The sequence below is a fragment of the Lepus europaeus genome, chromosome 11 (genome assembly GCF_033115175.1).
Source record: "Lepus europaeus isolate LE1 chromosome 11, mLepTim1.pri, whole genome shotgun sequence".
NCBI lineage: Eukaryota > Metazoa > Chordata > Mammalia > Lagomorpha > Leporidae > Lepus > Lepus europaeus.
This window is the reverse complement of record NC_084837.1, coordinates 77925247-77938650: the sequence shown is the minus strand read 5'-3', so window position 1 is coordinate 77938650 and position 13404 is coordinate 77925247. Positions and strand designations below refer to the sequence as shown.

The 13404-nt window shown below is 38.6% G+C and overlaps 1 protein-coding gene across 1 annotated transcript in view; it reads left to right on the top strand.

Moving 5' to 3' along the window:
- The window catches only part of MNS1 (meiosis specific nuclear structural 1), a 44812-nt gene that overhangs the window by 30129 nt on the left and 1279 nt on the right, over positions 1-13404 (top strand). Inside the window, exons 5-9 of the mRNA XM_062205971.1 lie at positions 1439-1668; positions 2256-2472; positions 2573-2680; positions 9701-9958; positions 12910-13035. Of these exons, the coding sequence (XP_062061955.1) occupies positions 1439-1668; positions 2256-2472; positions 2573-2680; positions 9701-9958; positions 12910-13035 (939 nt within the window). The remainder of the gene's footprint in view (positions 1-1438; positions 1669-2255; positions 2473-2572; positions 2681-9700; positions 9959-12909; positions 13036-13404) is intronic.

The following is a 13404-nucleotide window of genomic DNA, read 5'->3' as shown; positions in this document are numbered from 1 at the left end:
CTCAGGTATGGTAGGGAAAGTGGGGGAAATTTATTTCCTATGCCTGTAGTGTTACCCTTTCATAAATAAAGTAGAACATAATGATGTGCTCCAATGGTTTGGAGTTTTCATTATCTTAGTAGTTGAGGCTACTTAAGGGAGCTGTAGACATTTTAATCAGACTCCTAAGAGAATTGTTAGTACTTCCTAAATAAAAATTGATCCACAAAATGAAAGCCAAATTCTCAGAGGAGTTGACTGCCCGTCAGGGTATACTAGTTTTGGCTAGCCTTAGTCTTCTTATCTGTAAAATGATCACATTATGTTTCAGTAAGTAGTGATCAATACATAAATGCTTTTATCAATTTTACATAAGAAAGTGCAAAACATGGAAAGAAAAGCAGAGAAAAATTTTGGTCAAGTACATTAATCAAGTCTATGTTAAAGGCATTGCTTCTATCAGCAGTGACATTGAGCATTCATATTTTAATGTTTCTTCTTTATGTTTGATGCTTTTGATCATTTCAGCATTTGGATTGCAATTATACAGATAAACATATGGGTGACAGGTATAAAACCATCATCCTGATAAATTAAAAATCATCCTAATATATTAACTTTACAAATCATCCTAATATATTAGCTTTACAACTTAATTTGTTAAATGATTTGCAAATACTCAAAAGAAATATAGGTTTAACCCATTGAAGATGAAATTGTCTCTAATTCAGCAGAAGGATCTTGGGTGAGTGAATTCAAAACTGAAGAAAACAGGCATGGTGACATATGTGACACTGTTAAGTTAAAGGTGATTAATAAATTAGAAAAGGAAAACCTGGAAGGACCAGTGGAAAGAAAGTTTAGACTAGGAGAAAGTTAAGAGTCACTAGAGCCATTTAATAGTAGACTCCCATAAATGTGGTAGTTACCATCTTTATTCTAAACAGCAGCTACTGCACAGTGGAGCTAAGAATTATGAAAGTTGCCTGGATCAACTTGAAAGTAGAAAAAAAAGATGACCACTGCGTTGGCAGTTGAAATAATTAAGCTTATGGATAAAGTATTCTGTATTTTACCTGCTAGTTTCCACATGTGGACTCACTAATTATCCTTGTCAGGTTACTCCCCTGAGAGAGCCAGCTGAAGGAACAGGAAAGTCTCTTTACAGTCTGATTCATGATTCAGATCCTTCCAGTGACAGTGGCTTAGTTTTGCTTTTACATAGACAAATGAAAATATAAGGATTCTTATAAAAATTCATGGAAAATGTGCAGAGGGAATAACTATGCATGGATTTGAAACTGTCTTTGCACCAAAATAAAGTTATCTTTTAATTCGACTTGTACCCTTGTATTTATTCTATGTAACAGGCTTTGTAGTCTAAATTATATCTGTTTGAAATAGTCTGTCATACTATGCTGAGACTTGAATGGAAAGATGAGTTTTCTTTTTCTAACAGAAACGTGATGCTGAAATAGCCAAAACTATGATGGAAGAACACGAGAGGGCAATCAAGGAGGAGAATGCTGCGGAAGACAGACGAAATAAAATGAAAGCGCAGTACTACCTGGACTTAGAGAAACAACTTGAAGAACAAGAAATAAAGAAGCAGGAAGCTTATGAGCAGTTGCTGAAAGAGAAACTCATGATTGATGAGATTGTTAGGAAAATCTATGAAGAAGACCAATTGTGAGTTTATTCCTACTTTGTTATAATGCCTAAATATGTACATTAGAGTCAGGATAGGCTTGTGAAGAGATAAAGCACCTAGAACCATTGCCTTATACATAGTAAATGCTCATAAATGTCTACTGTGGTCATGTAAATTGAGATCAACACTTACTCATCTTTGTTAGCATGGTAACTAGTAGATGGTTATTAAGTGCCTGAGTGGTCTAAACCTTTGCTTTTCTTAAATATTCTCATATGTCACAAGACAGGTTATCTGATGACTCTCCTTGGTAGACAGCTTAAATGTAGGATCCTGCAAGGTAATGTTAACAGGTAGTAACCTCTCTGAAATAAGAACACGAGAGTGCTAACAGAGGACAGGAGAGACACAGTGGTAGTGTATCCAGAAAAAATCATACCTGGTATTATATTTACTATTACATAGCAGACATTCAGAATATTTGTTGCATGAACGTATGAACACATTATAAATAGGAAAGGTGTTTTTCCTCATATTATTTCAAAAGAAGGAAATTACTTTTTAAACTTTTTGATGTTTTTATCATTTCTGCTAACGTAAAATTGTACCCCCTATCGCTTTTTAGGGAAAGACAACAAAAGTTAGAAAAAATGACTACAATTCAAAAGTATATGGAGGAATTTCAGAAAGAGCAGGCTCTCTGGAGAAGAAAGAAATGTGAGGAGATGGAGGAAGAAAACAGAAAAATCATGGAGTTTGCCAACATGCAGCAGCAAAGAGAAGAAGCTCGGATGGCGAAAGTTCAAGAAAATGAGGAGAAAAGGCTACAGCTTCAGAATGCGGTATTTAAATCACTGCTTCTTTGATACCAGTGAAATTCTGAATTCTTAGTTACTGAATGTGGGTCCTATAAATACTGTGTTTGTTTAAAAACTTTAACAGCTGTCTCAGAAGTTGGAAGAAAAGCTGCGGCAACGTGAAGATTTGGAACAAGTGCGGCAAGAATTATACCAGGAAGAACAAGCTGAAATGATTAAGAAAAAACTAAAAGTAAGTTTCAGAAAGTGAGATAATGGTTAACATAGAGAAGAATACAATTTTGAGATGAAAGCAATAGAAAGATTTGAACCCAACTGTATTGATAATTACACTGTATGTAAACATGACAGGTAAAAGAAATTTTTGAACTGGATAAAAAGCTAGACCCAGGCAGCAATTCATAGACTATATCATAAAAAGAATGATGCACCCACGGTGCCTAAACAGTAAAGACAGTTTAAATGTGAGGACACATATAGTTTAAAAGAAAAAAAGATGGAGAAAAATGTACTATGCAGACACTAATCATAAGGAAATTGGAGTAGCTATGTTAATGGGGGGAGAGTCAACTTTAGGGCATGGAATTGAAAATGATAGTAGGGTAGATTCATCTGGAGGATGTAATAGTCCTGAATGCATATGAACCTAAATTATAAAGCTTGGCAGTGATGTGAAGCAAAACTGATGAAACTCGAAGGGGAGACAAACCCACAGAGCTATGATTGCAGTATCCATTTCTCATGAATACAGAGCTTAAGTAGTCAGAACAGTAGCAGCAGAGTTGACCGTAGAAAACACCTCACCTAACAAACAGAAGAAAAATTCTATTCAAGTACGTATGGAACGTTCACCAAGATATATCAATTCTAGAATGAAAGGTCACAAATGTCAAATGTACAAGGTTTTAAAGCATAACAAGTAAGTTTCCTTTTTCTTTTTTTTTATGATTTATTTATTTGAAAGGTAGAGTTATAGAGGGAGTGAGAGGGGTCTTCCATCTGCTGATTCACTCCCCAAATAGCTGTAATGGCTAAGCTTAGGTGATGTGAAGCTAGGAGCCAGGAGCTTCTTCTGGGTCTCCCATGTAAGTGCAGGGGCCCAAGTACTTGGACTATTTTCCACTGCCTTCCCAGGCCATTAGCAGAGAGCTGGATTGGAAGTGGGGCAGCTGGGTCTCGATCTGGCACCGATATGGGATGCAGGCACCAGAGGCAGAACCTTAACCTACTACACCACAGTGCTGGCCCCACAAGTAAGTTTTCTGACTACAGTGGAATTAAATTAGAAATCAACAATGAAAATATATCTGGAAAAATCCTGAAAAATGTTGTGGTTAAACAATATACTTCTAAATAATATAAAAGGAAGAAATCATAATAGAAATCAGAAAAAGATTTCAAACTGAATGACTAGGAAAAGAGCATATCAAAATACGTGATGCTGCTAAAACAATTTTTAGAGGAAAGTTCATTTCTTTAATATTGGAAGAGAAGGGAAGTTAAAAATTAGTGATCTTAGGTCTGCACAGAAACTTGTATGTAACGGTTCATAGAAGCATTATTCATGAAAGCCAGAATGTCTGTCAGCTGAGGAATGGACAGTCTCCACATAATAGAATGTTATTCAACCAGAAATGGAATGAAGTTCTGGCATGTGTTAAAACAAGAGTGAATCTTCAATTATATCTTATTTAAACATGAACTACCTCAAGGAAGTTAACATAAGTGGGATCAAACAGTAGTAACCTGTGGGGATTGCCAGTTTCCGTTCACCAGAGTTCCCTGGAGCAGGATCCACATTTGTGCTGCTGTCAGTACTTCTGTTCCTTTCTTTGCAGAGCAGCACTCTGTTGGTATGCCTTGTAACAGTTTATTTGACCATTCACCCATTACAGGATATCTGGAGTGTTTCCATGTTTTTCTCATGAATAAATCTGCTAATATTCAAGTATCCATTCTTGTATAAACATTAAAAGTTTTCATTTCTCTGGGATAAATGCTCCAGAGTCCATTAGCTAGGTTTTGTGATAACTGCGTGTTAGCAATTATAAACAGGACTGCAGAATGTTTTCGAGAGTGGCTGTGCCATTTAACGTTCTCATTGGCAATGTGAGTGGTGTAGTTTCTCTGCATTCTCACCTGCATTTGTTATTGCCACTCTTGTTTTACTTTAGCCATTTCTAATGGCTATGTAGTGACGCCTCATTGTAATTTTCATTTTGTATATCCCTGATGGCTGATGGTGATGAACAGCTTTTTGTATGCTTGAATATTTTTGTGTGGTAAACACTTCTTCATATCTTCACTGATTTTTCTAATTGGGTTGTGTATTCATTTATGGTTGGGTTTTTCTCCAAATTTTAATTTATTTGAGTTGGAGGGAAGGATGAGGGGTTAGGAGAGACAGAGAGAGAACATTCCCATACTCCCATCTGCTGGTTCATTCCCAAAATATCCACAACAGCCAGGGCTGAGCCAAGCTGATGCCAGGGTCTGGGAACTCAACCTGAGTATCCCAAGTGGGTGGCCAGGACCCAGCTACTTGAGCCATCACTTGCTGCCTCCTAGTATATTAACAGGAAGCTGGAACTGGAAGCAGAGCTGGGACTAACCAGGCACTCTAAGAAGGGGTGCAGTCATCTTAACGGCTAAGCAAAACTGCTGATATTTTTTTTTTTAATTTTTTTATTTATTTGAAGTAGTTACAGAGAGGTAGAGACAGAGAGAGGTCTTCCATCTTTTGATTCACTCCCCAAATGACTGCAATAGCTGGAGCAGAGCCAATCCAGCCGATCTGAAGCCAGGAGCTTCTTCTGGGTCTTCCACGTAGGTACAGGGGCCCAAGGACTTGGGCCATCTTCCGCACCTTTCCCAGGCACATTAGCAAGGAGTTGGATTGGAAATGGAGCAGCCAGGACTCAAACTAGCACCATATGGGATGCTGGAGCTGCAGGCTGGGGCTTTAAACTTCTGTGCCACAGCACCTGCTCTGATATGTAGTCTAAATGATTAACACATAAAGGAATGTAAAATAAAAAACATATAGACATGTAGTCTATTTACATATACCTGATACTGAATTATCCAAAAAGTTTAGGACGAAATGATGGCTGAAAGTCTAACATACATGAATAAATAGGAAGTAGATAGGCAGGGTAAGCCAGAATAGCAAATGAATCCCTGTATCACAGTTAAAAGATACAATTGATAATGAAAGTAAAACAATCTTCCAAGTAATGTTGCAGTGATATATATATGTATATATATATATACACACACACACACACACAACTTTAAAAGCTGTTCAAGGCCGGCACTGCAACTCACTTGGCTAATCCTCTGCCTGCGGCACTTGCACCCCAGGTTCTAGTCCCGGTTGGGGCACCGGATTCTGTCCCGGTTGCTCTTCTTCCTGTTCAGCTCTCTGCTGTGGCCCGGGAAGGAAGTGGAGGATGGCCCAAGTGCTTGGGCCCTGCACCTGCATGGAAGACCAGGAGGAGACTCCTGGCTCCTGGCTTTGGATTGGTGCAGTGCCAGCCATAGCGACCATTTGGGGGGTGAACCAACGGAAGGAAGACCTTTCTCTCTGTCTCTCTCTCTCACTGTCTAACTCTGCTTGTCCAAAAAAAAAAAAAAAAAAAAAAGCTGTTCAAAATATAAAAGAAATTTACAAGCATAAGTGAAAAGGGTATTTAATACACCAGTATTAAGAAATATTTTAATCTTCTAAACAGAAAATCTAAAGACATTTATTATTTCTTGTTGCGAAAACCTACAACTACTTAGAGGATGAGATTACTCTATATCAAAAGCAATCATTTATAAAATTGATCTCTGAGGCAATCAATTATGAAATAAGAAATGCTAGAAGTTATCTAGACAGTCAGCTCCAGAACCTATAAAAAGTATACAAATCCAAGTATAAGGCAAGAATACTAAATGTTTTTTTTTTTTTTTTTTTTTTTGGACAGGCAGAGTGGACAGTGAGAGAGACAGAAAGAAAGGTCTTCCTTTGCTGTTGGTTCACCCTCCAATGGCCGCCGCGGCTGGTGCGCTGCGGCCAGCACACCGTGCTGATCCAATGGCAGGAGCCAGGTGCTTCTCCTGGTCTCCCATGGGGTGCAGGGCCCAAGGACTTGGGCCATCCTCCACTGCACTCCCTGGCCACAGCAGAGAGCTAGCCTGGAAGAGGGGCAGAATCTGGCGCCCCGCCTGGGACTAGAACCCGGTGTGCTGGCGCCGCAAGGCGGAGGATTAGCCTAGTGAGCCGTGGCGCCGGCCAGAATACTAAATGTTAAAGTGGACATTAAGTTAAAATTTGAAAAACCACTAATATTAATCCAATTGCCTAATAATGGAAAAGCATAAGGAGAAATGTGAGAACAAATTAGAAGGAATAAATGGTCTATAAATGGAAATGCACAGCACATTAGAAAACCAATGAGAAATCATTCAACTGTTTACTCGTGTGGAATTCTCCATGGCACAATTTTCCAAGTTAAAAATAGAATAATTTCAAAAAATGTAAAAAAAAGAATGAGACAAAACAATCTCATTACGGCTATCTCCTGTATCACAAAGCCCTTTGTGCCCTGCCTCTCACGCTGCAAGCCTGCCCTCTGATTTCAGTGAAAGCTGCGGGGACACTTGTGAAGGTACCGACTGACGGGGCATTTAGCCTCCGAAAGGGTGGAGTGTGGGTGAGAGCAGAGTTAACATCCCCTGTGGCATCCCTCAGCCAAAGTGGACAGGAGCTATGCACAAATTCCTCTCCTGTGCTGGAAGGCACGTTCCCCACGAAGCCCTGGCAGCTTGATCCTCAGCTGCCAACCGTGCTAACCGGCTCAGTGGTGAACTCTTGTGTGCTTTTTCTTCCCTCCCATTTCACTCTGCTTCTCCCTCACTCCTGACATTATCTGTTCAATAAAATAGCTATATACAAATTTTTGTTGAAAGTTAAGCTTTCAGAAGAGAACCTAGACTGAGATATCTCCTAAAAGTTCCCAGTCAGAGTGTTTTTACAGAACTTTATTTCAAGATTTCAGTGAACAGCTATTTTTAAAACTGCATAATAGGTTTTGGGACTTAGAAAAGGATGGAAAGTTGTGCAGTTCATATTATATAACTCAGCAGAGTTGTGATCCAGACTTATCAAAGAGTACATGAAAACTTTTGCAGTTGTAAAAATGTAAGTAAAGTTTTGTTTTGCCAAATATTTCCATTTTTTAGCCAGATGTCTTCATCATTGGATTAAACTAAGATTTGTATGTGAAGTGGAGAGCAGGAAATGTTGACAGTTCATCTGGTTCAATATGTATTAAATCCTTTGGGCTAATATTATGCAAATTCTGGGAAATTCAAAACTAAATGAGACAGTTTTTCTGCCTTCACTGGGTCAATTTCAATGTACTACATGGCACATTGCAGAGGGCATTTGGCACACTGGTTGAGATGCTACTTAGAACACCTGTATTCCATAATTGGAGTCTAGGTTCCAGTCCCAGCTTCACTTCCAATGCTGGCTTCTTGCTAATGCACACCCTGGGAGACAGCAGATGATGCTTCAAGTGCTTGGTTCCCTGCCATCAAGTGGGAGAGCCAGATTGTTTTGGGATCTTAGCTTTAGCCTGGCTCAATCCTGGCTGTTGCAGGCATCTGGCAAGTGAACAAGTGTATAGAAGATACATCTCTCTGTATCTGCTTCTGTGTCTCTTTCTGCCTTTTAAATAAAACAGTTAACAAATATACATTATAAATAATTGTTATTAGCAAAAAAGAAATATCAAAAAAAAAAAAGACCATGAGGTTGAAAGTATGTCTTTCTTTGAGCTAGAGTTCTTCATGTGGACCTAGGTTATCTTCAAGAGTTATTTCCTGGGGCCGGCGCCGTGGCGCAGTAGGTTAATCCTCCGCCTGCAGCCGGCATCCATATGGGAGCTGGTTCTAGTCCCAGCTGCTGCTCTTCCAATCCAGCTGTGCTATGGCCTGGGAAAGCAGTAGAAGATGGCCCAAGTGCTTGGGCCCCTTCACCCATGTGGGAGACCTGGAAAAAGCTCCTGGCTACTGGCTTTGGATTGGCGCAGCCCCGCCCTTTGTGGCCATTTGGAGAGTGAACCAATGGAAGGAAGACCTTTCTCTGTCTCTTCCTCTCACTGCCTGTAACTTACCTCTCAAATAAATAAATAATCTTTTTTTAAAAAAAGTTATTTCCCCCTTCACCCCTTCGAGATATGAAGATGGAAGTGTGCTAAATGAGACAGCAGCCACACATGGGCAATCAGATCATTTGGTTAGAGTTATACCCTTATGAAACCCGAGCAGTGTGATTGCAGCCTGGTTCCCTGGCCCTCTTAGAAGTTCTGTATGCCACTTAATGTCCTGTAGCAAATCTCTTATGGTCTGTGTTATCTTTACATACGACTCTGACCAATTTAGGTATGAAAGGAATATTCTGGATACCTAGTGGATACTGGTTTGCCTGGAGCTTTTTTTAGAATTGGGTAAGGATGATTAGATTCATGGAGAGGAGAGTAAAGAATTTACATCAGCCCAAATTGGATAGAAGGCAAAGAATAGTAAAATATTGATAGAATCTATGTATTAGGTATACAAGTGATCACTATCAAATTCTTTATATTTCTTGTATATGCTTGAATTTTTCATAATAAAAGCTTGTAAGAAAGGACTTAACTGATCCAAGGAAATTTGAATTTCCCTGAAAAAAAATTCTGATTGTCGTTTGTAGATTGTTTTTAAATTTTAGAGAACTTTGGATAATGGAAGGAGTATTAGAAGACTAGAGATGGGTAAATGCATCTTGGTTTCATAAAAGGAAGAAGTTGGAAGTGGAAAACTACTTATTGGTGGTTGGAAAGCTGTTTCAGATAAGATTCTAGAATGAGTAATAGTTGGTAAAAATTTCACAAACCACAGCCTAATAAGCTCATGTGTGTAAAAATAGGTTTTCCTATCAGCTTTTTTTTTTTTTTAAATGGTTGTTTGTCAGCTCTGAGTATAGAAACAAAATGTTAAATAAGTACAAATGTGAAAATAAATAATAGAAGGCAACACAAAGGTAACATGTCCTTTATACAACTAGTTACAAAGGGCACAGTGTTACCATTAAAGGCTTAATTTTCAATTTTTATGATTATATATTGTAATGTTAAGCTTACCCAAATTATCCCTTCCTTTCTTTATAAATCCAGTATAAGGAAATGTTTATTGAATTAACTTTAGCTGTATTATTTAGGAAGAAGCAGAAGAGAAATTGAGAAAGCAAAAGGAGATGAAGCAAGATTTTGAAGAACAGATGGCCTTGAAGGAACTGGTTCTGCAGGCTGCAAAAGAGGAAGAGGAGCTCTTTAGGAAAACTATGCTAGCTAAACTTGCAGAGGATGATCGAATAGAATTAATGAATGCGCAGAAACAAAGAATGAAGCAACTGGAACACAGAAGGGCTGTGGAAAAACTCATAGAGGAACGTCGCAACCAGTTCCTTGCAGACAAAGTAAGAAAAAGGTTTTTTCTGGGGAGGGGGTGGAGTCACTGTCACTAAACCTTTACTAAGAACCATTTATGTGTGAGACAACGTTAGATCTGTTTACTAATCATGATACATAAATTTTCTGACCCATCATATATTAACGCATCTAGAAAATATTTTTATGCATTTACTGGTTAGAGTTGAGAACATAGAGCTAAATACAACTGAGTTCATGTCATAAATGAATTTATCATCTTAAGAGAAAATATAAAAACAAAGTCATGTCACTTGCATGTGATAAATTATGCAGGAATAGATGTGTTGGTAATGCAGAGAGGACAAACAGATCTTGAGTGCCCTGAATGCTATTACAAGAAGGTCGGTTTTCCCCAGTGGGATCCACTGAAGAATTAGGAAAGCTACATGTTAAAATCTGCATTTTGAAAGGTGATTCCAGTGGCAGCATTGAGGGTGGATGTGAGAGGAGTAGACTTGGAGATAGGGAGTCCAGTAAGGAAGTTACAGCAGTAATCTCAGTGATAAGCGGTAAAATCCTTGCAGATGGGGCTGGGGCCCATCAGAGGGTGAGATACAGCTTGGAAGGGGTTTGTTTACTGCTGGATACTGAGAGAGGAAAGAGAACTTTTTTTTTTTAAAGATTTATTTATTTGAAAGAGTTACACAGAGAGAGGAGAGGCAAGAGAGAGAGAGAGAGGAAGAGAGAGAGAGAGAGAGAGAGAGAAAGTCTTTCATCCGCTGGTTCACTCCCCAATTGGCCACAATGGCTGGCGCTGTGCTGATCTGAAGTTAAGAGCCAGGAGCTTCTTCCGGGTCTCCCACACAGGTGCAGGGGCCCAAGGACTTGGGCCATCTTCTACTGCTTTCCCAGGCCATAGGAGAGAGCTGGATTGGAAGTGGAGCAGCCAGGCCTTGAACTGGTGCCCTTATAGGATGCTGGCGCTTCAGGCCAGGGCATTAACCCACTGCGGCACAGTGCCGGCCCCAAAAGAGAACCTAAGGCTACTACTGACAGTAACTTACACTATTACTTCTGTCTTTAATGGATAAGGGATAAGTGTGTAGAAAGAAAAACTCATTTTGTATAATTCGATTTTGTTGATGGTGATTTTGAGGCCCAGGGGAAGGTTTCTAGCTGGAAATGTGGATTTAAGGTCTGTGACTTTGGACACATTCATTTACTATTTATCATTCACCCATAAAACCAAAGTAATACTCATATAATCTGTTTCACTAGATTGTCGTACTTTAAGAACCAAACCAGATAATGCATAAGTGCTTTGAAGAGATAAAGAGCTCTAAATATGAAGAGTATAGTTTAGGCATATGGTAAATACTTTTAAAAATAGAAGCAACAATAATTATAACACTTATTGAGTATTTCATTCAGTATTCTAACCTCATTACAAGCAAAGAAAACTTTGAACCCTTTGAGTTATGTGCTGATGTTATCTCCCTTTTAATGATGTGGGAACTGAGGCATAGGGATATTATTGTCCATGGTTTCTTAGAATTAAGTGGCAGAAGTAGGATTCATATAATGCTGATCTTTTCCTCCATGGGTAGGTAAGAAGAATTTCAGGATGTTGTTGTAATCACAGATACTTACTATTCTGCTTTGTATTTGTGAGAGAAACAAAACATGAAAGCTCATTCTGGCAGCTTCTGATCTAATACTGGAAACAGGGTATCGGGACCCCAAAGAATGGAATATATGCATTATCCTGATGTGTTTCTTAAATGTGTAAACACCAGAATTTGGTGGTGTGTAATTTACTAAATGTGCGATGCATTTGTGGCAGAACTTCGTGGATTTACCTAAAAATTTTACATGCGAATAAAAGCAGACAGGGAACGGCTGTTTTCTAAATTGGTAGCATGTGAAGTGCCCCTTGCCTATGAACAGGCAGAACCAGTGACTGACTGCCTTACTCATATTTAATCAGAAAGCTCCTGGAGGGATAGGCTTTGGATGCACTGGTTAAGATGCCGCTTGGCATGCTAGCATCTCATATCAGAGTGCCTGGGTTTGAGTCCCGGCTGTTTCCAGTTCCAGCTCCCACTTACTATGCATCCTGTGAGGCAACAGGTGATGGCTGAACTTGGGTCCCTGCCAGTCATGGGCAACCCAGATTGAGTTGCATGGTCTTGACTTGGTCTGGCCTAGTTCTGACTGTGGATGGCATCTGAGAAGTGAACCAGCAGATGGAAGATTGAAGATCTCCATCTGTGTCTTTCTGCCTTTCAAATAAAAAATGAATTTAAAATAGAAAGCTCCTGGAAAGGTCAGCGGGACAACTATAAATGGAAGTCATATAAAACCACCTAATGCATGATACTTGTATAAGAAATTCATGTCTTAATTGTTCTTCATAAATTATAAATGTTCCGCACATGAAGTAAGCTTTAAGTGGAAGACTGGGCAATATTTTTGTTCTGGGCCAGGGGAAGAAATATCTTTATGACGATGCATCTCATTAATTCAGTCCATTATACAATGATGTAAGGCTGCAACTCTATTTGGATTTCAGAGATCTTCCTAAGTAGGTATTTATAATTGTGTCCACCTCTAAAAGAGTCACACATTTTATATATGAGAAAATATTTATCATTTAGATATCCTTGTTCTGTTCACTAATTTTTTGTCTTAAGTTTTTTTTTAGCTCTTGGGACATAAGTATTCAAAATAGATATTTGCTGAATTTATTAGAAAATCCCTCCTTTGAATATTTTTTCCTTATACATTTTCCTAAACATGTATACTTGCCTCCTTAAAATCCTAGTCATAAATACTGTTCTTGTAACTTTTAAGGAATAATGAGGGTAAGATATTCTCTCTCTCTCTCTCTCTCTCTCTCTCTCACACACACACACACACACACACACGTAGCTCTTGAACTTTTTCACTGCAAGAATAGTTCTTAAGACAACTAACAAAATTTGATTCACATTTCCAGCAACGTGAACTGGAAGAATGGCAATTGCAACAAAGAAGACAAGGATGCATTAATGCAGTCATCGAAGAAGAAAGGCTAAAACTTCTCAAAGAACATGCTACAAAATTATTAGGATATCTCCCTAAAGTAAGTGAGATTTGTCTCAATCTTCATGACCTCGGATGGTCACAGAAGGCTGAGTTTTGCTCTGTTATGAAGCAGCAGTAGGATCTCGGCCAGGCTCTGACCATCTCTGGGCCAATCCAAACATCCTTAAAATGAGTTCATGGTCTTGGCACATTATTAACGTATGAGTTAGGTTTACTGAATTTCTATTTTAAAGGCTCCTTTCTCTCCTTTCAGCATAGAAATTTTAAAATTCAGCTACTCTAGAGCAACAGTAATACCTTGACATCAGGTATTATAATATTATATTATAATATATTATAATATAATATTATAAAAATAAAATCACCATCCTTCAAATACAGAAGTCATGCCATTTGATATTCATTA